General features: G+C 38.0%; 1 protein-coding gene across 4 annotated transcripts in view; it reads left to right on the top strand.

The window, feature by feature from the left end:
• The window catches only part of SMAD2 (SMAD family member 2), a 90,430-nt gene that overhangs the window by 9,516 nt on the left and 59,228 nt on the right, over positions 1 to 21,686 (top strand). For 3 of the 4 annotated variants that reach the window (XM_005659448.4, XM_005659449.4, XM_021092635.2), the window contains exon 2: positions 17,297 to 17,585. In XM_005659448.4, coding sequence (XP_005659505.1) covers positions 17,350 to 17,585 — 236 coding nt within the window. In that variant the 5' untranslated portion in view covers positions 17,297 to 17,349. 4 annotated transcript variants of the gene reach the window in all.

Here is a 21,686-nt window from a genome sequence, read left to right as displayed (position 1 = left end):
TTAACGAATCTGACGAGAAACCATGAGGTTGTGGGTTTGGTCCCTGGCCTTGCTCAGTGGGTTAAGGATCCAGCGTTGCAGTGAGCTGTGGTGCAGGTCACAGACGCGGCTCCAGTCCCTCGTTCCTGTGGCCCTGGCGTAGGCTGGTGGCTACAGCTCTGATTGGACCCCTAGCCTGGGAATCTCCATATGCCAAGGGAGCGGCCCTAGAAAGGCAAAAAAGACAAAAAATAAATTAATTAATAAATAAATTAAAAAAAATGTAGCTAGTCCAAATTGAGATGGGCTGCAAGTATAAAGTACACACTAGAGCTATAACACTTAGTTTAAAAAAATAGAGTAAAATATCTCCATTTTTAATGCTGTGATTACACATTGAAGTGATATTTTAGATATAGTGGGGTAAATTAATAAAATTATTAAATTATTGAACACTTAAACTGTTTTTACTTTGTTGATGTAGCCTATAGAGAATTTACAGTTACACATGTGGTTTGCATCCTATTTCTGTTGGAAAGCACTGGCCTACAGGAATTCCATACATGTATAAACATGCCTGAATATATGAGAATTTATCTTATCAGGCAGGTTTTTTCCTTTGCGTTATAATCTGTAGGATCAGAAATCTCAACATTAGTTAAAAGGTACCATGTGGCTCTTCACTGTCATACTCACTCATTTTACCCTGAACCTTGTGGGTTTCATCAGTGCAAGTCAGCTTCCATTTGCAAAACATGTTTCCTTTGCAAATCTTGCTGCTCTTGCTTCAGGGTTTTCTTGTTTCTCTGGGTATGGTTATGATTTTGACAATGTTTTCTTTCTCTGTATGGCCTCAAACTTCCTGAAGTTGCATTTTTCATTTTTTTTTCCCCCGCATTTTTCCTCAGATAATCTAAGTAATCCTTGATTAAGACAGCAGGGATCTAAAAAGCTTATTGGAAACTAAAGCATGGAGTTCCCTTCATGGCTCAGTGGTTAAGGAACCTGACTAGGAACCTGACTAGTATCCATAAGGACTTGGGTTTGATCCCTGACCTTGCTCAGTGGGTTAAGCATCTGGCGTTGCTGTGAGCTGTGATGTAGGTGGAAGACATGGCTCAGATCCCACGTTGCTGTGGCTGTGGTGTAGGCTGGCAGCTATAGCTCTGATCCGACCTCTAGCCTGGGAACTCCATGTGCTGCGGGTGCCACCCTGAAAAAACAAAAGCCAGAAAAAAGAAAAAGAAAGAAACTAAGTATGTGGATGAGGCTTGTCTCCTTTCAATTTCACTGTAGAGTGATTTGAGTGGGCTATTTGTTGGTAAACTTTCAATATTAGTATCTGTGTGTTTTTTCTCCTGGGTTAGTTGGGTACCCCAGAAAGGAGTCTTGATCTGACTAAATGGGTAAAGATCTGGCTGCTAGTATTTTGGAAGCCTGAACTCATTGGAGGAAGCATTTGGGGAGTGTCTGTTTTTAGCATGTTCATGTTCATTTATTCCTTCTCTTCTCATAATGGTACCCTGGCCATCTCATAGTCCAGGTAGACTGTGTGACTCTGCCAAGAGTAAACATTCAGCCTTCTGTAGGAGAGGAGCAGTTAGCCAGTAACTTAGAGTGGGGAGCTGATCTGAGTATCTCGTTGCTTCTCACATCTCTCACACCCAAGTCCTTCCTATTTTATCTCCTTCCTTCTGACTGGTGAGGTCTGCAGAATTGTGCTGTGTAAATCAGGAGGTTTCTCCATAGGGAGCCTAGAGTTAGTAGTAGTCTTTGATCTGTTCACTGTTCTTATTCATCTATTTTCCAGTTGTCAAAATTTTGCTTGTTTTCTCCTTACTCTTCTCCTTGTCCTCATGAGGTTGTCTTTGCTTTTTTTCATTTTAGGTTCTTTATTGTGTGTTGGGGGAGTGTTGTTTTGGGGTTTTTGTTGTTGTTGTTGTTTTTGTGTTCACCTGCAACACATTAATTAAAATTTTCCATTAAAATTTTTTTCTTAAGGATAGCCCTCCAAAAGAATTGGAATGGAATGTATAACTTCAAACAAATCAGTGTGGATGATGGGGTGGAAATGAAGAATATTTGATCATCCCAGTAGACGGCAGGGAAAGGAGAAAAAAGAAACAAAGAAATTGCATAGGAGTTAGAAAACACAAAATAAGATATTAGAAAATAAGCTTAAATATCTCCATAAACCCAATACATAATTTCAGATTAAACTTGCTGGTTAAAGGAGAATGAAGTCTTTAAAAACAAAACAAAGCAGCTAACTGAATGCTTTTCATTAGTAGATACATCTGAAACTATGATGGCATAGTTTTAAAGTAAAGGAATACAAAAAGATATTCTAGGCATAATTTATGTCTTAGTCCATTTGAGCTGCTGTAACAGAAATCCATAGACGGGTGCCTTATAAACAATAGAAATTTATTTCTCACAATTCTGGAGGCTGGGAATTTCATGTCAGCAGGTGCCAGCAGATTTGGTGTCTGGTAGAGGCTCATTTCCTACTTCACAGTCTTTTTGCTGGAATCTCATATGGCAGAAGAGGGCACGGGAATTCCCTGGGGTCTCTTTTATAAGGGCATTATTCCCATTCAGGAGGGCTCCATTCTTGTGACCATATATCACTTTGCAGAGGCCCCACCTCCAAATACCATCACATTGGAAATTAGGTTTTAACATCTGAATTTGAGTGCAGGGCAGGGAGGGACAGTCTATAGCAATCTATATGGTAATAATGTTGTTGGAATTACAAGGATGAATCAACAAATGTATAATACTGTAGAAGATTTTAATATACCTCAGTAATTTTTTAAGAAAAGATAATGTAAGATTATACAGGATTGGAAATGTACAGTTAGCAAGCACACAGCAATTACAGAAGATGTATTTTTGTGTACCCATGGAATTTTACAAAATTGGTTATGTACTAGACCTCAAAGCAAGTGTTGACAAATTCCTAAGAATTTGTGCCTTAACAAATCATGTCCTTGGACCCTAGTGCAATTAAGTTAGAAACATAACAGGAGGCTAACAGCAGCAGCTCCCAAATCCATAATTGTATGTGAAGAACATTTCCAAATTTATGGGATAAAGAACAGCTCATAAAAATTAGAAAATGTCTGGAATAGGATGATAAAAGTACTACTTATCAAAACTGTGACACAACAAAAATTCATTTGCCAGTCTGGGGCACTTAGATCTTTAAATGTTTATTAAAGAATTAAGAATGTTTATTTAGTAAAAAGCTAAAAATGAGTTAACTATACATATAATGAGTTAGAAAAAGGAAGGAAATAAAATTGAGAAATGTTAATGGGGGGAAAGGAGAGATAATTGAAACAACTAAACCTAGGGTGCTGAATTGAAGACTAAGTTTGCCAAGATTGATAGAGGAGAAGAAGAAGAAGGTATTAGAAATGAAAAAGAGATAGAACTCTGGATAAATTGAGACTTTAAAACTAAGAATATTGTCAATAGCTTTTTGCCTTTAGATCGGAAAGCAGAATGGAAACTTAAAGTAAAATAAGTTACCAAAATTGGTTTAAGAATAATAAACTTGATTAGATTTTAATTTTATAATTTACATTCATAGTTAGAAATTACCTACACCAAAATGAAATTAAATAAAAATCCAAAAACAAAAAAAACCCAAACCCAAAGTGAAAAATCCCAGATGGGCAAAGTTTTACATGAAGACCCAGTAATACCTAAACGTTACAGAACATGTCATAGAAAATAAGAAAAATAACAGAAAAAATCATTTTGTGAGGCTGCCGTAATCTGATTACCAGCCCCCCCTTCCCGAGGGACAAATGGAGTATCAGAGGGAAACAGGCCTCATCTCACTAATGATCATGTCAGTACAATTTTAGGTAAAATGTTAGTGTTTGCTTAGAACAAAAAAACACTGTGACTAATTAGGGTTTGTCTCAGGAATGTAGAAATGATTAGACATTAGAAAACCCATAAATGAGATTCATCACATTGACACATCAAAAGAAAAACCCTATGATAATCTAAATGAGTAACGGAAAAAAGGCATATGATAAAATGCAGTACTTGACAAAAATTCTTCGAAAACTAGGAATATAAGAGAACTTGCTTAATTGGATTAAAGGGTGTTGATTAAAAGAAAAGACACAGAAGTGTACGTATGGCATGGTTGCAGTTATGAATTTCTAGAACAGGTAAAATTGCTTTGATAGAAGTTAGGGCTGTGAAGGGTAGATTGACTCAAGCGATACAAGGTAACTTTCTGAGATGATGGAAATGTTCTATATCCTGACTGGGATGGTGATTACCATGGAGGTGTGTGTTTATCAGGACTCACTGAATTATGTATTTAACATCTGAGCATTTTCTGTGTGAGCTATACCTCAGTAAAGTTGCCTTTAAAATGTCAATACATTTGACCCTTGAACAACAGTTCACAGTTTGGACTGTGCTGGTCTACTTATCTGTGGATTTTTGTTTTCAATAAATACATACTCCACCTTCTATGGTTGGTTGAATCTTCACATGCAGGCCATCTGTGATATGAAGAGCCACCTGTAAAATTATATGTGAATTTTCAGCTGCTTCGGGTGGGGGTTGCTCAGCATCTCTAACCACCTCATTGTTCAAGGATCACCTGTATATAAAAAGCAATTCATTGGAGTTCCCCTTATGGCTCATCGGTAACAAACCTGACTAGTATCCATGAGGACATGGGTTCGATTCTTGGCCCTGCTCAGTGGGTTAAGGATCCCACACTGCTGTGGACTGCGGTGTAGGTTGCAGACACAACTTGGGTTCCCCGTTGCTGTGGCGTAGCCAGCAGTTGCGACTCCAGTTCAACTCCTAGCCTGGGAACTTCCATATGCCATGGGTGCTGCCCTAAAAAGTCAATAAATAAATAAGTCAATTAAGTAAATAAAGTAAAATGCCTCAAACTCATCAATCTCCTTAAAAAAAAAAATGCATTACCATATGCCAGCAACAACCAAAATCTACATTAAAAAAAAGGCCACCCTTTAAAATGGCAACATACACAAACTAAAAAATACCCAGGAAAAAATTAAAATGTGTGAGACTTTAGTGGAGAAAATTATAAGACCCATATAATCAAGTTATAAGAAGATAACTTGTGTTTAGGAATAGAAGACACAGTATCATAAGTGTCAATTTTACTCCACTTATTTATAAATTCAATGTCATTCCAGTTAAAATCCCAGGAAGTGAAAGAGAAGTCACTTTATCAGATACTAAGACATTTTCTGTAGCTTTAGTGGTTAGGATATGATGGTATTTGTCTCAGAGACAGACTAATGGAAAGAAAAAAAAAAAAAAACCTCCTAGAAACACAAAGTGGCATTTGTAATCACTGGGGAAAAGATTCAGTATAGGGTGCTGGTGTACTTGATTACTTCTGTTAGGGAGGGGAAGATACCTGCTTCACACTGCACACAAATAAATTACAGGTGTGAAAAGCAAAACTTTACACTTTGATTTTTAAAAGATGACAACATATGGAAGGATCTTTAAGAAGATACAAATGTATACATTTGATTTAAAATCAGGATAAATTTGAGCGCATTCAAGTGAAATCCTTAAGCATAAAAAAGGCCATCAGGGAGTTCCCATTGTGGCTCACTCAGTGGTTAATGAATCCAACTAGGAACCATGAGGTTGCAGGTTCGATCCCTGGCCTTGCTCACTGGGTTAAGGATTGGGCATTGCCGTGAGCTGTGGTGTAGGTTGCTGACTCAGCTCCAGTCCTGCGTTGTTGTGGCTCTGGCTTAGGCCAGTGGCTACAGCTCCGATTAGACCCCTAGCTTGGGAACCTCCATGTGCCACCGTAGCGGCCCTCACAAGGCAAAAAGACAAAAAAAAAAAAAAAAAAAAAAGGCAAAAGAAAAAGATGGTAAATGTGAACAAATGGTTCAAAGGAACAGAATCCTGAGAAGTCAATAAACATGAAAATATTCTCAAACTCCTTTAGTAGTTGGGGAGGTGCTAAACATTGGCAGCCCTCTGTGTTGTACCCATCCTGCCTCGAGTTTGAGGGACCAAAGGATGTGTTGGTGATACTGAGTACACTAGGAACTCATTTTCCTGGTGGGAATGACAGTTGGTATAACCATTTAGGTGGTATTTGGAAAAGTTATATATGTGCCTATCCTACCATGCAGCATTTCTACTCCTTGGTATATGTCCTAAGCAGTGGCTTTCATATATTTTTTTACAAACCCATAGTAGGAAATATATTTTACATGAGACAACAGACTGAATTAAAATTTTTGAAATAATTGAGTGTTTTCTATTTTCTACCGTATTGTTTGATTTTCTTCCATTTTCTTTTTCCTATTCTTTTGAAAAGATAATTCTCAGGATCAACTAAGTGAATTTTGTGTTCACTAATGGTTCATAACCGTCAATTTAGAGAAATAACAGAGGGTAACTGTTTTAATTGTGTGTGTGTGTGTGTGTGTGTGTGAGGTTGCATGTAAAATGTATTTCTCATGGTGCAGTTTCTTTTTTGATCAAGAAGTCCAAAAGTTTCTGCCCTCGAAGAACTCATACACGTACGAGAAGATATATGCCAGACTACTCATGCAAAGTTGGGCCTAGTCATCAAAAGGAGAATAGACAGTGAACTGTGATAATGAATGCACTGGAGTTGAGGACTCTGTAGGTATCAGCATGGATAGTTACAGGAGTGAGTCAAAAGGGAAGTGACATGAACAGTGTTAAAGTTTCACATAGATTTATAAAAGGGGCAGACTTTTCTGTGTGGATGCAATAGGTATCAAAACTGTTAAATCACCATTGGGGAAAGTCAAGATAGTGATTTTCTGAGAACCTAGGTGGAGGAGAGTGTTCTTAAGGGACTTTTGCTGTATCCATTAATCTTGTCTTATTTCTTATATCTGATCAAACACTGCTAAGTGCTTAAGGTTGACAGTGCTGGAGGGGAGGCCCAGACGTTTCAGTGTATTTTTGTATATGACTGAAATAGTTAACTTTAAAATAAACGCCCCATTCACAATAAAACCGAAGATACCTTGAGGAATAAGTAAATGTAATGAGGTGTGTAAAACCTTTGTGCAGAAAATGAGACAACTTATTGATAGGTATCAGTCTAAAATAAATGGAAATACCATTTTCATAAATAGGAATGAGATCCTATTATTGGTTCTCCACAAATCAATGTTCATTGCACATCCAAATGCAAAGGGCTGCAGGGTTTTGGTGGAATTTGACAAGCTCACATTAAAATAATGTAAATTTGGAAAAGGAAAGAGAGCTCATCCTACAGATAACCAAATTTTGCTTGAAAGTGGTCGCAGTGGCGTAGGTATGAATAAACACATGAGTGAACAGAATATAAAGGCCACAATCAGACATTTATATATAGGAATTTGACATGTGACAGGAGTAGCATTTTGCATTATTAAAGAAAAAATAAACCAATAAATCATGCTAGTGAAATGGGCTATCCTTTCAGGAGATGTTTAGATCGCTCTCACCCCTTAAAAACAAATTCTCGATAAATTAGAAACCTAAATGGGAGAAGCAAAACTGAAATATTGACAAGAATATTGCATGGGGGAGGGACAGTGCCTTTATAACATCAGGGTATCTCTTCATGTCTCATGTTCCTCATTTGTAGATAATAATACCCACAGCACTAGATTCTTGTGAGAATTACCTGACTCTTAGACTAATGTGTCACTGAGTAAAAGCACTGAGTAAAAGCAGTCTAAGGATTTGGAGACTTTTATACATAATCAGTGATAAAGGTTTTATCAGAATAAAAACAGTAAGCAAAGAACACAATTGAGACTCTGCAAAGAAATGGAGTTTTATTGATGACCATAGTTTAATAAGATGAACCATAGTTTAAGAAGACATATAGAGAATGCTGTTTGCAGAACTATCATACAGGTATTAGTAACATAAAGGCGTTATTTGCTAGTTCAGTATAATCAGACCTCTTAACTGAAACTTTCCAGTGAGTAATCTTGGAATCCCAATTTTACTAAGGCATCACTTGATAAGCTTTCTCATTTAGCTGTAAAGATAGCCTTCCTTTTCTTTTGAAACCTGCGTTTTGTAAGTATCACCTGTTTCTGGAATTAGGCACAGAGTTAGTATCTGAACTTATTTTTCAATTCTTGCAAATATTTGGAAAAAAATTCTAACTTCAGTGCAGAGCTTGCTGCTACACTCTTTAAGGAAATCTGTATAGTATGTAAATGACTCACATTTCAAAGATAACTTGATCATAAACCGAATTTACTTATTTTCTCATTCCACTTTGTCTTCAACTTGGAATACGCGGAAATCAGTACCTTGTAAAAAACCTAAATTCAGTCTGTTTACATTTCAAAATTATTGCCTAAATATGACACCTTAGCTTTTTTTAAATGCTCAGCTAATTAAAATGTATTAGCATTACTGAAAAATATTGCATAATTGAAAAGTTTACCAGAGATAATTAGCCAGGAGTCAGCCAGCCGTGGTTAGTAAGACATGACAAGTTAAGGCTGGTAACTTTAAGTGATCGTGTGTTCCAGTGTGGCCAAAACTGCTCTTTGAAGACATGGGACACTGAAATCACGTGGCAGTGGTCATGAGGTCATTCAGTTGACTCAGGATAGGCTTAAACTTTTCATATTTTCATTTCCTTAAGAAAAATAAAAGTTTTATGGAAAACTTTCAGATCCCCAAGATTATCATCTTAACTCACAGGAAACATTTCTCCTAACAGAAGTGTATCAGAGAACCCATTTATTCAGATTCTTCCTAATACTGGGAATCTCTTTCATTTTTGTTGATTATATAAAAATTTAATTTTTGTCAACTTTCCTAGGCTGAATTCTCATGGATGGATTAATTGAACTAAAGGTATAGTTCACTTCTAGATAGAGTCTTGTTATATTTCCTTGTTCTATCAGTTTTTCATAAGGAACTAGTTTCTCATATAACTCAGGGGGAGTTTTGTTCTAAGGATAAAAGTTGGTGTGGGGCTGAAACAGTGCCTAGAGAGAGTCCTAGGAATCCAAGCCCGGAGACCTGCTCAGTTGGACGTGGCGCCTCTTATTGGTGCCCTGACTACCCTCTCTCCTGGGCCACATTTCTTTTTTCCGCCGTCATGTGATAGACATGATTACCTGCAGTAAGCCATGTATTATCACTGACCCTCTAACCTCAGCCTTTGGATTTGCTTCTCTTTCTGTGTTCCGAGTAGTGGTTAGTGCACCATTCCACACTGCTCTCTGTTATACTGGTTAGCAGCCGTTATCTTGAAGTCCTCCTTTTCCCTGAGCTGTCCACATCCAACTAGCCAATAACATGTGAATTGTTTTCTGAAATCACTGAAGTGATAATACTCCTATCATTAGCACTAACTTCTGTCTTCAGTGTTTTATAACTGGACAGGCCTCACTCTTCTACCACATTGCTTCTTTGTACTCTGTGATGCCATAGCTACATTTTTTAAGTAACTCCTAACATTTTCTGTCTCTAGAAAACCTGCTGAACTTTTGGTTTTGGTGTTTCTCTCTTTTTTAAAAAGACTTCTGCTGTGGTGTCCCTCTTGTGGCTAAGACTGTTGCATGGCATCGAGGTTTATGTAGCTGGCTCCATTAGAGCATCCTTTGTGACAGTAGGAATTCAGCAGAGGTCAGAGGTGGCTAAGTACATATTTTGTCGCCTGGTGGTTCCAAATGTCTGCTTTGGTGAATATATATATGTGTGCGTTGAAGTTTTGTTTGTTTGCTTTATTTTATCAACTTGTAGTTTTATGTACTACAGGTCTTTTGTTTAATCACGGTATTTAGTATATTGTAATGTAAACATTTTTACATATACTTATTTGTGTGTATTATTATAGTTTCCCACTATAGACTTGAGTTAAACGGTGCTACCTACTGTCAGGTTCTTACGTTCTTTACTTACCTTACAGTTCTCTACCTAGGCACACTTCACTTTCTCACCATTTCTAAAGAAAGTCATAATCCTGCTTTTTGGCTCCTTTGAAATATTTACCATCTAAACCACAGTTGGGCTCTTGGGTGCCAGGGCAGTATTGTTAAGTAGAATTCCAGAGATGTCCCTATAAAAGGGTCCCCCTGGCCAAATAAATGTGTGAAAAGTGGTATATATATTCTATTGCCTCTTGTGAGAGATCCTTCGGACCGTCTCCTGAATTGAGGTTTGGGACTTTAGTTAATTGTTTTTCCCTTTTGAGTGGTAATGAATATGATTATTAATTAGGTTGTGGCCATTATTTTCTAGCAAACTGTAGCAAAGCTCAAGTATCTTCGGTTAGAAGACCGTTTGGTGGCCTTCTTTGAGAATTATACTTACTGGATGTTTTGTTTTGGTTTTTTTGTTTGTTTTTTTAAATAAATATATACCTCTGTTACAGCAACCTTGCCACCACTGCCCCCAAATAAGTTTGTGATTGGATGTCATTTGGGCTCTCAAGATTTGTTCCCTAACACAAACCTAGATGTGCTTGCAGACGCTTACCTCCAAGTTGTGGGCATACATCTATGGGCCATCTCTTGCCTTCTGAAATTTTTAGAATGCATTGGCATATTGAACTTTTGGTAAGGCCTTAAATAAGAAATCCATTTAACTTTCCCTGTCTAGGAACTTCTTAATTTATTTGTCCAAAAACTTTAATTTTTTTGAATTATAATTTGCATGCGTTTAATGCCCAAATACTAAATACTCAGTTCTGCAAGTTTTGATAATTGTGTACTCACATGTAATTACTTCTCAAAATAAGATAGAAAACGGTTTTATCACTCCAAAAGGGTATTTGTGCCTCTGACACCAAGCATTTCTCTGTTTCCCTTTCCTGAGACAGTTATTTTGACTTCTGCCACTTATTAGTTTCCCCAGTTGCTAGAAGTCATAAGTGGAATCAGTATATATTTTGCGTGTCTTTTTCCAGGCATATTTTTGAGATTTATCAATGTTGTGAAGTGTTTATATAGCTTCACTCTTTTTTGTTTCTGAACAGTATTCCATTGTATGAATATAATAACATGGTTGCTTGTTTAATTTTTTTCAGTTTTCTTGCTGTTAGGGCTGTTTCCAGTTTGGGGCTGTTGTGAGTGTGACTACTGTGAACATTCTTATACAAGTCTCTTTCTGTGAACATAAGTTTTCATTTTTCTTGAATATATATGTAGAAGTGGAATTGTTGTGAGCAGATGTATGTTTAACTTTTTAGGAACTTGCCAGTTTTCCAAAGACACTGCTGTTTTATACCTGCATCAGTAATGTAAGTGTTCCAGTTATTACATGTGGTAGGCTGAATAAAGGTCCCCAAAGACATCTAGGTCCTAATTCCCAGAACCAGCCACTATTACTTTACATAGCAAAAGGGACTTTCCAGGTGTGGCTAAGGATCTTGGGATGGGGAGATTATTGTGGAATATCCGGGCAAGCCCTGAATGTAATCACAAGTGTCCTTGTAAGAGCGGGAGTAGGAGATTTGACTGCAGGAGAAGGCAGTATGACAATGGAAGCAGAGATTGGAGTGATGTGCTCTGAAGATGGAGGAATGGGGCATAAGCTAAGGAATACAGGAGGCCACTAAAAGCTGAAGAAGGCAAGGAAACAAATTCTCCCCTTAGACTTTCCAGAGGAACAAGTCATGTAGTCATATACTTTGACTTTAATTTTATTGAAGCTTATTTTAGCAAATCTGTGTTGTTTTAAGGCATTAAGTTTGTGATAATTTGTTATAGCAGCAATAGCAAACTAATATATTCTATATCCTCACCAACATTTGGTGGTGTCAGAACATCTTTAAATGATGTGAAATGTGGTTTTAATTGTGTTTTCATGACTCTTAATGTACTTATTCGCCATTCCTGTATCCTCTTTCATGAGATATCTGTAAGTTGTCCTTCGCCTCTTTTAAAAAAAAAAACTGAGGAGTTCCCGTCCTGGCGCAGTGGTTAACAAATCCGACTAGGAACCTTGAGGTTGCGGGTTTGGTCCCTGCCCTTGCTCAGTGGGCTAAGGATCCGGCGTTGCCGTGAGCTGTGGTGTAGGTTGCAGACGCGGCTCAGATCCAGCGTTGCTGTGGCTCTGGCTAGGCCGGTGGCTGCAGCTCCGATTGGACCCCTAGCCTGGGAACCTCCATATGCCGCGGGAGCGGCCCAAGAAATGGCAAAAAGACCAAAAAAAAAAAAAAGAAAAAAAAAAGTTCTTTTTTTTTTGACTTGCAGCTCTTTATGTATTCTATATAGTAGTCTTTTGTCATATAGACATAGTAAATACTTTTTCTCTAGTTTGTGACTTTTACCTACTCATTTTTTTAATGATGTCCTTTGATAAGCGGGCATTTTAAATTTTGATGAGGTTTGCATTAATTATATTTCTTTTGTGATTAGTGTTTTTTTATGTCTTAAGGACATAAAAGTATTTGTGTTTTCCTCTGAGTTTCAGATTTTGCTTTACCACTGAGGATGATAGAAGATAGTGATTGAGGCATACTGTATTCCGTATTGTTGAAAAGTTGTTGAAGAAATGTGGAAACTAGATTGACTTGGTGCCCTGGTAGAAAATGAGTTGACTGTATATGTATGTGTCTATTTCTGGACTCTTCTATTTCACCATCTCTTTTCCTTACGTCCACTCTAAACTCTGGATTACTAAGGCTTTTTAAGTAAGTCTTGAAATAAGGTGGTGTAATCCTCCAAAATCCTTTTTCGTCTTTCAAGATTGGCTTGTTTATTCTCTATCTTTTTTGTTTCCATAGGGATTTTAGCATCAGCATATCAGTTTCTTTAAAAAAAAAATCTTCTGGGATTTCAACAGGGATATATTTTTATACCAAACTGGGAAGAATGGACATTTAAATAATTTGAGTCTTCCAGTCTACAAACACAATCTCTCTTCACTTCAGTCTTTCATTTACCTTAGCAATGTTTTTGTAATTCTTTGTGTAGAGGTCTTGAGTGTCTTCCTTGAGATTGTCTTGTAGGGTGGTTTTTGTTGTTTTTGTTGTAATTATAACTAGTATTTCTTCATATTTCAGTTGTTCTTTACTTGTATGTAGAGGTATGATTAGTTTGTGTATGTTGAACTTCTATCATGAAACTTTACTAAATTCACTTAACTAATTTTACTAGTGTTTTTTGTAGTTTCCAAGCATATCACCACAAAATATACTTCTTTCTTTTTCAAGTTTTATGCCTTTTATTTCTCTTGCCTTATTGTTCTGGTTGGACCATCCATTGCATTATTGAATAGAAGTGGTAACAGTGGACATCCTTGTCTTATCCCCACTCAAAAGGAAAGGGATTTATTGTTTCATCATTAGATAAGTTGCTAACTTTAAGTTTTTCAAAGATGTCCTTTTTCAGAATGAAGAACTTCTTCCCCTTTTCTTTTTCTGGTTTGCTGAGTTTTTCGTCGTGGATAGATATTAAAGTAACATTGCCAATTTTTTTCCCCTGCATCAATTAAGAGAATCATAGTGTTTTTTCCTGTATACTGTAAATGAGGTGCTTGATTTTTTAAAAAATGTTAAGCAAGTTTTGCTCCTTGGGATAAGCCCCACTTAGTGATAGGTATTACCTTTTCTGTATATATCACTGGGTGTGATTTGCTAATATTTTGATAAGGATTTCTCCTAGTAGTAGCAGACCGTTGCTTTGTTTTAGTGCATAACCTTAGGCTAAAGACAGTTTCTTGGCCGGTTGTCAGAAGTGCTCTGCCTTCCTCTAGTAGACTGTGGTCATTGTTACATAGTAAAAGGCGTGTGTATATGTGGGAGGTGGGCAAGTAGGTTCTACTCCCCTGATCCTCCCAAATATTACATAGCTTTTGTTCCACTCTTCCTTTGAGGCAGGGCATCTTTCCTTGGGCTCTGGGTGTGGGAGGCTTTCCTGCATTTCCCCTCCTGGTTGAAGGTTTTTACTTTGTAAGAGATGCCACTTAAAGGGGAGGAGCTTTTTTCATCTCTTGCCCCATGCCATTCTTTTTCAAGAGAACTCAGTTGAGGTCCTTGGAGAAGAGCTTGTGTGTGAGTGCAAATTTCCCTCTTGTCTGAGTTTTCCAGGGATTCTTAATTATCATCCTGGCTGACACTCAGTTTTGTCTTTACTTTTATCTTTAATATTCAGCAGATTGGCTGTTACATCCATGGGTTGATATCTGCCATCATTTTTGAAATGTTCTTGGCCATCATCTCTTCTTAATGCTTTTTCTGCCCCGTTCTCTTTTTCATCCCTTTCTGGGACTCCAGTTAAATTCCACTTAAACCCCAATTGATGTTGGATGTTTGTCAACTCTTGGATGTTCTGGCATTTTTTTCCACATACTTTTTTTCTTTTTTTTCCTCTTTGTGTTTCAGTCTGGCCACTTTAATTTGGTCTGTTTTCAGGTTCACTGCTCATTTCTGTTTATTATTAAATCCATCTGAAGAAATCTTTAATTACTGATACTGTTTTTCATTTCTAACATTTCCTTGTGATCTTTTTTTATAGTTTCAATGTATGTGATGAAATTCTCCATTTCATTATTCATGTTGTCCGTCTGTTCCATCGGTTTTCATCATAGTTATTTTGAAGTCTGTGTCTTGGAGTTCCTGTCGTGGCGCAGTGGAAACGAACCCGACTAGGAACCATGAGGTTGCAGGTTTGATCCCTGGCCTCACTCAGTGGATTAAGGATCGGGCATTGCCATGAGCTGTGGTGTAGGTTGCAGATGCAGCTGGGATCTGATGTTGCTGTGGCTGTGGTGTAGGCTGGCATCTACAGCTCTGATTTGACCCCTGGCCTGGGAACTTCCATGTGCCATGGGTGAGGCCCTTAGACCAAAAAAAAAGAAAAAAGTCTGTCTGATAATCCCAAAATATAGACCCTCTTTGATGTGATTATATTAGTACTTCATCTTTGACTGTGGTTTGCTACTCTCTCTGTCTTGTAATTTTTGACTGGATGCTGAACATTTTTGTAAAACCAGAAAATGGACCATCATTTCTCCTGGGGCTGTGTCAGTAAGATGTGTGTGTAGTTAAGCTGGTTCTAGGCTTCTTTGCAACTTCAGTTGGATTAATTCAAGTGTTTTGAGAGTGGGATTAAGATTCCTTCTTCAAGCTTTGTTGTTTTAGTGTGATTTCAGTTACTTCCTTATGCTTTATCTCTGAGCCATCAGCTCTTTGAACTGTGGGTGGTTTCTCAGCTTTACAGCCCAGCTGCTGGTCCCTTGGCCATTCTGGAGCCTCCTCCTCCCCCATCCTCCTGCTCTTTTCTTTCTTTTTTGCCACACCCACGGCATAAAAAAGGTCCTGGGTTTGAGATGAACCCAAGCCACAGCAGTGACAACACTGGGTCCTTAACCCACTGAGCCACCAGGGAACTCTACTCTGGAGTTCCTTTTGCTCTCTAGTCCTGCCCCGGGATTTTGTGCCTATGAGATAGATACCTTCCAGAGTTTCTCTCAGCAGTCCTTTCCTACCCCAGCCTTGGTAGTCAATTTCCAGAGTGTCTGCTCTAAGGTTTTGTCTCAGCTCTTCTGCACCACCTCAGCCCTTGGCAGCTGCATGTCTATAGTCTCTTGGATTGATTTCTTTTACCTCCCCTCACTCCCTTCCCTGGTCAGAGGACAGATTCCTTGCGTTTGAGGAAGACCCCAAGCTTCTTAGGGTATCTCCCATCTTTTCAGCCCTGTCCATCAACCTTTGGAATATTTTGGCCAGCACTTGGTGAGGGCCTGTGGGGTTGAGTAGTTGAGGTCATAGCCTTGCTCTGGGGAACCCTTTGAATTCTAATATATCATGTCAGCCTACATGTTGCTATTAAATGTCTTAAAAGTTTAGGCTGATTTCTCCTTACCCTCATCATGGTGGGATCATTCCTTCTTGGTTGCTCCACTAGGAAAGAGACCATCTGTGGGCCCCTCTCCTATCAAAATTCAACACTTTCTGGAATTTAGTTACATTTAGCTTATTACTTTGCATCTTTAACTTTTAGACGGGTTCAGAAAAACCATGATTTTATAGTTTATCTGTCTTGTTTTGTTTGTTAGGGTGAAAGTGATGGTCTCTTGTGATTTGCTACATCCTGTTTAGAAGTGGAACTCCTTCATGGAATACTTTCTGATATATAGTCTGGCAAATACCTGATAAAATTTATCTGACCTCACTCAGTTTGATTTTCTACAGTATTTCTCAGAGCTGCATTTCTAAATCTTTTCCATTCTTCTCAAATCTAAACTCTCTAGTTCTGCCCTCAGTGGTAAATGTTCTTATCTCTTACTTTGAGATTAAAGCTGTTGACATTAAATTTTAATTGAGGGACTTGGTAGAGAGAGTAGGAAGAATTTATGGTAGGTGCTTAGAAAACTAGGCAGATGAAAAACTGACATAATTAGCTCTGGAGAAAAAGAAAGAGATGTACAAAAAAGGAAACAGGATTATATAGTAGTTTACTACTAATCTCTTCAGGTATAAAACTACAGTTGGAAGATAATTATTTTCAGGGCTGGAGGAAAAGCAAGTGATTGTGGTGTAAATCTTCATTTTCAATAGGTATATTTAACTTGATACTTCAAGGGGGACCATTGCTTAGGTATAAATAGCAAGAGTAAAGGTTCAAAGATTTTAAAGAGTTGTACCTTGGTGTGGGGAGAAGAGCTTTATTTGACTTTATCCACTATGTGGGTTGTTACTTAGATAGAGAAAAAAATATTTTTAAAATGAAGCTTAATTAAAAGTCTTCTCAAAGTGAACCACATCTCTTCCTCACAGTCTCTCGTTACCTTTACTTCTGGTTGTTTACTTCACACTTGATGCCTTTCTCCTTTCCCCTTGTTATGACCTTAGACTTTACTTTATGATAGTTATGAAAGTTTAAAACTTCGGGGAGATTGGCCCTGTAAATTAAAAAAATGTATTTTTGTTAAGTGTCTTGAGAATAGACTGAAATTCTAAAAACATAAGGAAAACTTTGTTTTAGTGAAAATATTTTATTGCTACTATTAAAAGGTAAAAATATAGTAGTATGGGTAGTGATTAATGGTCCAGTGTTGATAAAGATAAAAAAATTTTCTGTCTTGCAAAATTGTTCTCTTGGCCCACTTATCATTGTCTTGTTTTTAGAAGGATTTGTTTCCACAGTTCATTTAAATTCGTGAAGACTTGTCATGGGTGAAAAAGATAACTTCTGAAAGTCTGTTCTGAAAGTAATAATTTGAATTTCTTATCTCATTTTGTAATTTGCTTTTGCTCCTGTGTTGAAAGCAGTAGTTGATGGTAAAGTTAGCCTCTCAACTGTCCTTTCCATATCTTTTCTAGGTTAGATTAAGGAGGATATTTTCTTAGTGTGGACCGCTGCCTTTGGTAAGAACATGTCGTCCATCTTGCCATTCACTCCGCCAGTTGTGAAGAGACTGCTGGGATGGAAGAAGTCAGCTGGTGGATCTGGAGGAGCAGGTGGAGGAGAGCAGAATGGACAGGAAGAGAAGTGGTGTGAGAAAGCAGTTAAAAGTTTGGTGAAGAAGCTAAAGAAAACAGGACGATTAGATGAGCTTGAGAAAGCCATCACCACTCAAAATTGTAATACTAAATGTGTTACCATACCAAGGTAAGTGTGGTTAGGTCAGAAACTTGATGGCCATCCTGTTGAAAATTGCTTAAAGGAATCTGCAGGAAAGTTACTGAAATTTTGTTACATGCAATTCACCTGTCAATAGTGATTATTAAAATATGAAATCTATTTCTAACCTGTCATATTAATTTTGTTGGACACGATAAGACTTGTTTATTTTATAAATCCTTTTCTTGAACAGCGAGAAAGTTTAATCAAGCAAAATAAAATACTTAGATTTTACTAAGGTTTATCTTCACTGTCTTCATTTGCCTTCATTGCCTAAATGCTTCATTGTATGTTATCCTAATTTTTGTGATTGAGTGACATTTGAATAAAGATTCAAAGATTTTTGTATCACTAGTGCAGTAGTGACTGACAGTTTCCTGCTCCTCTGGTCAAAACTTCAGTAAGGAGTTAACAGAGGCTGCTAACATTGTGACGAGTTATGGCTTTTGTTTGAGTTGCAGCATTATTTCTAAGAAAGAACAGTATATGAGGCAGCTTCTTAGGTGCCATAGTCAGATCCTGTCTTGAAGACCTGCCTCGTATAAGAGAAGGACCTGTTACCTAAGAGGTTGAAGTTTTATTAGTATAAATTTAATCATTTACAGATCATTACCACTGTCAGAAATTCTGGTTTTTCAAATAGCATAACGAGTAGTTTTTAAGTGTTGTAGTGTACACTACTGTAGTTGTGCACATTGCAGGGTTATGGGGAGTGTGAGTTTATAGCATTTTCTAAAATGATTGTTTGCAGTGCCATACACATAGGCTAGCATATGGCACATGAAACCATTCTACTTGACATGTTTCTAATGAGTTTTGGGAAATAACTCTGGATGCTTGTGATAATAGCTCCCAGTGACACCAGCCTTTCTTTCTTGCAGATACTAACTAGAATGTTTCCTGCCTTGTTTTGTTTGGTAATAAAACAAAATTACCGATTACTTTCCATTTCTTTTACCTTGTTTCATGTATTTCTTTTTTTTTTTTAACTTTTATTTTTATTTTTTTGCTTTTTAGGGCCACACCCATGGCATATAGAGGTTCCCAGGCTAGGGATCGAATTGAAGCTGTAGCCACTGGCCTGTGTCACAGCCACAGCAACGCCGGATCTGAGCCGCATCTGCAACCTACACCACAGCTCACAGCAATGCTGGATCCTTAACCCACTGAGCGAGGTCAGGGATCAAAACTATATCCTCATGGATGCTAGTCAGATTCGTTTCCACTGAGCCACAATGGGAACTCCTTGTTTCAGGTATTTCTTAAGTAAGGGTCACTTTTCTTGGTTTATTCTTTTGTTTTAGAAATGCTTATGGATGCCTTCCGTGTGAAAGGCACTGGTTTTAGGCATATGGGACACAGCATGGATGAAATGCGGAGTTCCTGCCCTCCTGAGGGACAGATACACACTGTAAACAAGTGGACAAATTAATGTAATTTGAGATGGTAATGAGGACAAAAGACAGTGACTGAAGGATTAAAAAGCTGCTTTGGATTGGATTGTGACACTTAAGCTAAACTTGGAGAAGTAGCAGGTAGCTGAAGGAAGTCTTCTAGGCAGAGGAAGGGGCAAGCATACAGACGCCAGGGTGGGACATAGCTTGTCGTATTGGAGACTTAATGGATCGAAGTAGAGATGCAGTAACACCAAATGAGCACAAGGCTTGGGGGAGTCAGATTAGATGGGGCATCAGGAGGCGGTTTGGATTTTAGTCCCAGTACAATAGGAAGCAAATGAAGATTTTTAAAGTGGATTTTTAAATTTAAGTAAATTTTAGAAGAAATTTTTATCTTTATATCTTAGATCACTCTGGCTGCTGGAGACAAGAGGGTGTGGATAGTGGAGTGTGTGGGCATGTGTGTTATAGACTGGTGTGGTATAGTGGTGTGGACGCAGAGGAATGAGGCGACTGTTAAAGTAATCCAGAATGGAGATGCCAGAGGCTAGGCTGGGCTGGCGAGGTGGTGGTAACTCGGGAAGTGGATGAATCTGGTTGGAAGCTGAACTGACAGGATTTGCTAATGAATTGGCTAGGAATAAGTCAGGCCATATTTGTTGATTTTTCATTGTATAGTGTCTGATGTTTCAGTTCAGTAAACATTTAGAAACATAAAAGTCTTTGCTCTTGAGTTGCTTACTTTCTAGAAAGGAAGATAAACTTTAAAAAAGAAGAAAGATAATTTCATAACATCCAGGGGTTGTTCTGAAAGATGTATGCTTAGGGACCTATGTCCAAAGAGGGGGAGCCTTCCCTACTCCATGCTGTGTGGAAAGTTTCCTGCTGGAGAAAGATTGATGCCTGGGTTGAGTGGATGTCAAGGAGGACTTTTCAGGAGAAGCTGAATCCCTCCAGAGAGGCTCTGTGGTATTGAGGGTGGCAGTTGGCCAGAACTGGTGAAGGGTGTCCTGGGAGTTGGAGGTGGCATATGGCAGGAGCGAGAGGCTGTGTGGGTGTGAGGAGCCCCCACATCCTGCACTTAGGGGTTCACCCTGAACCCCAGCGTGGTTGGGTGAGAGTGGAGTCCTCGGTGTTAGGTAAAGAAGACTCCTGAGTTGGGTTAGTTTACATACAGCATCTGACTGCAGTGAGGAAATGGTTGTGAGCCTGTCAAGAGTAGAGGCAGGGAGACTGGTTAGTATGTGGTCTCCCTCCTCAAAGGGTGTCATGTGATTCCTGGGGGACATGGAGCCGTGTTTTTGCACAGCTTCATCTAAGACTCCAGCTGCCAGTGCAGTGAGGTCATTGAAGGAACAGGGCTGAGGGTATAACCATGCAGTCCTGTCTTTTAAGAAGATGCAGTAGGCAGCCACCTCATGACGTGGATATTTGTGGATGTGGATATTTAAACTGTGGAAGTCACCTTAGTCAAAATTCTTTTCCTTATTTTTCCATTATTCATTTTACAGTCTATTTTTTAGAGGTTTTTTTTTAAATATTCTAATGCTTTTTCATCATTTAAAATTTATTTTCCTACACTTTTTCATTCTTTAAAGATTTTTTTTCCTGCACTTTTACCTGAGTAATGAAAGTGAATTGGTTATCAACCATTATCTTCTTCATTCTTCAAAGTTCCTTGAAGCTTAGAAACTTGTTTGTCTCATGTGGTGGTCTTTTTTATATTGCAAGAAATAAAGATTTGTTCATTTAGGTTGTTGTCTCTAAAAAAATTTAAGTTTCTTACACTGTAGTTTGGAGCCATATATATATGTTTGCTTTTAATAGTAGAACAGTTATATCAGATTATTAGTCATTCCTTAACTATTAAATGTCCTTAAACATTCAGTCATCTCTTAAGCATGGGGGATGGTTGGGGAAAGGGTCCATTAGTGGAGGAATACAAACTACAGCTTAAGCAAAATTATTTAAGATATAATACAAACTGGATTTACTATAAGCTTATTAACTTAAAATTGCAAGTAAGTTGTTAATAAAATACCTTATGGTTTTACAAACCTAAAAACACCAAAAAATTCAGTTGATGAACGTAAAATGTAAATTACTTAATTTTTAAAATGGCAAATATTTTCTGTTAAAATAGCTGTTTCATTGACTTTTAACAGAATTTTCTTCTTTCCACTTGCTATTTTCTAATGTTAGAGTGGGGCTAAATTGAGGATAGAAACATAGCCCTGGAGTTCCCGTCATGGCTCAGTAGAAATTAATCTGATTAGCATCCATGAGGACTTGGGTTCAATCCCTGGCATTGCTCAGTGGGTTAAGGATCCGGCAATGCGGTGAGTTGTGGTTTAGGCCAGTGGCTACAGCTCCAACTTGATCCGTAACCTGGGAACCTCCAAAAAGAAAGAAAGAAACAAATAAACAAACATAGTCCTGACTTTGTCCCTCCCATCCCCCTCCTGTAATTACTCTCCCATCATAGCTTTGTCTCTGCGGGTATAGAAGCTATGGCTATACATATATGTCACTGCTTCTTTCCTACTGTAGTGCATGGTGATGTAAAGTGATTCATGGGTAGAACTTAACCTTTTAAGCTACAGTGAACTGAATAGTATAAAGTTTCATGAAGCTTTTCCATCTCAAGACGTATTTGAGACAAGGAATGGAGGACAACTGAGTCATAAAATCA

The sequence above is a fragment of the Sus scrofa genome, chromosome 1 (genome assembly GCF_054392235.1).
Source record: "Sus scrofa isolate SSC_HxYL_T2T_F1_AM1 chromosome 1, Sscrofa_HxYL_maternal_Yorkshire_Landrace_v2.0, whole genome shotgun sequence".
In the NCBI taxonomy this organism is placed as follows: Eukaryota; Metazoa; Chordata; class Mammalia; order Artiodactyla; family Suidae; genus Sus; species Sus scrofa.
This window is presented reverse-complemented; position numbering and strand designations above follow the sequence as displayed.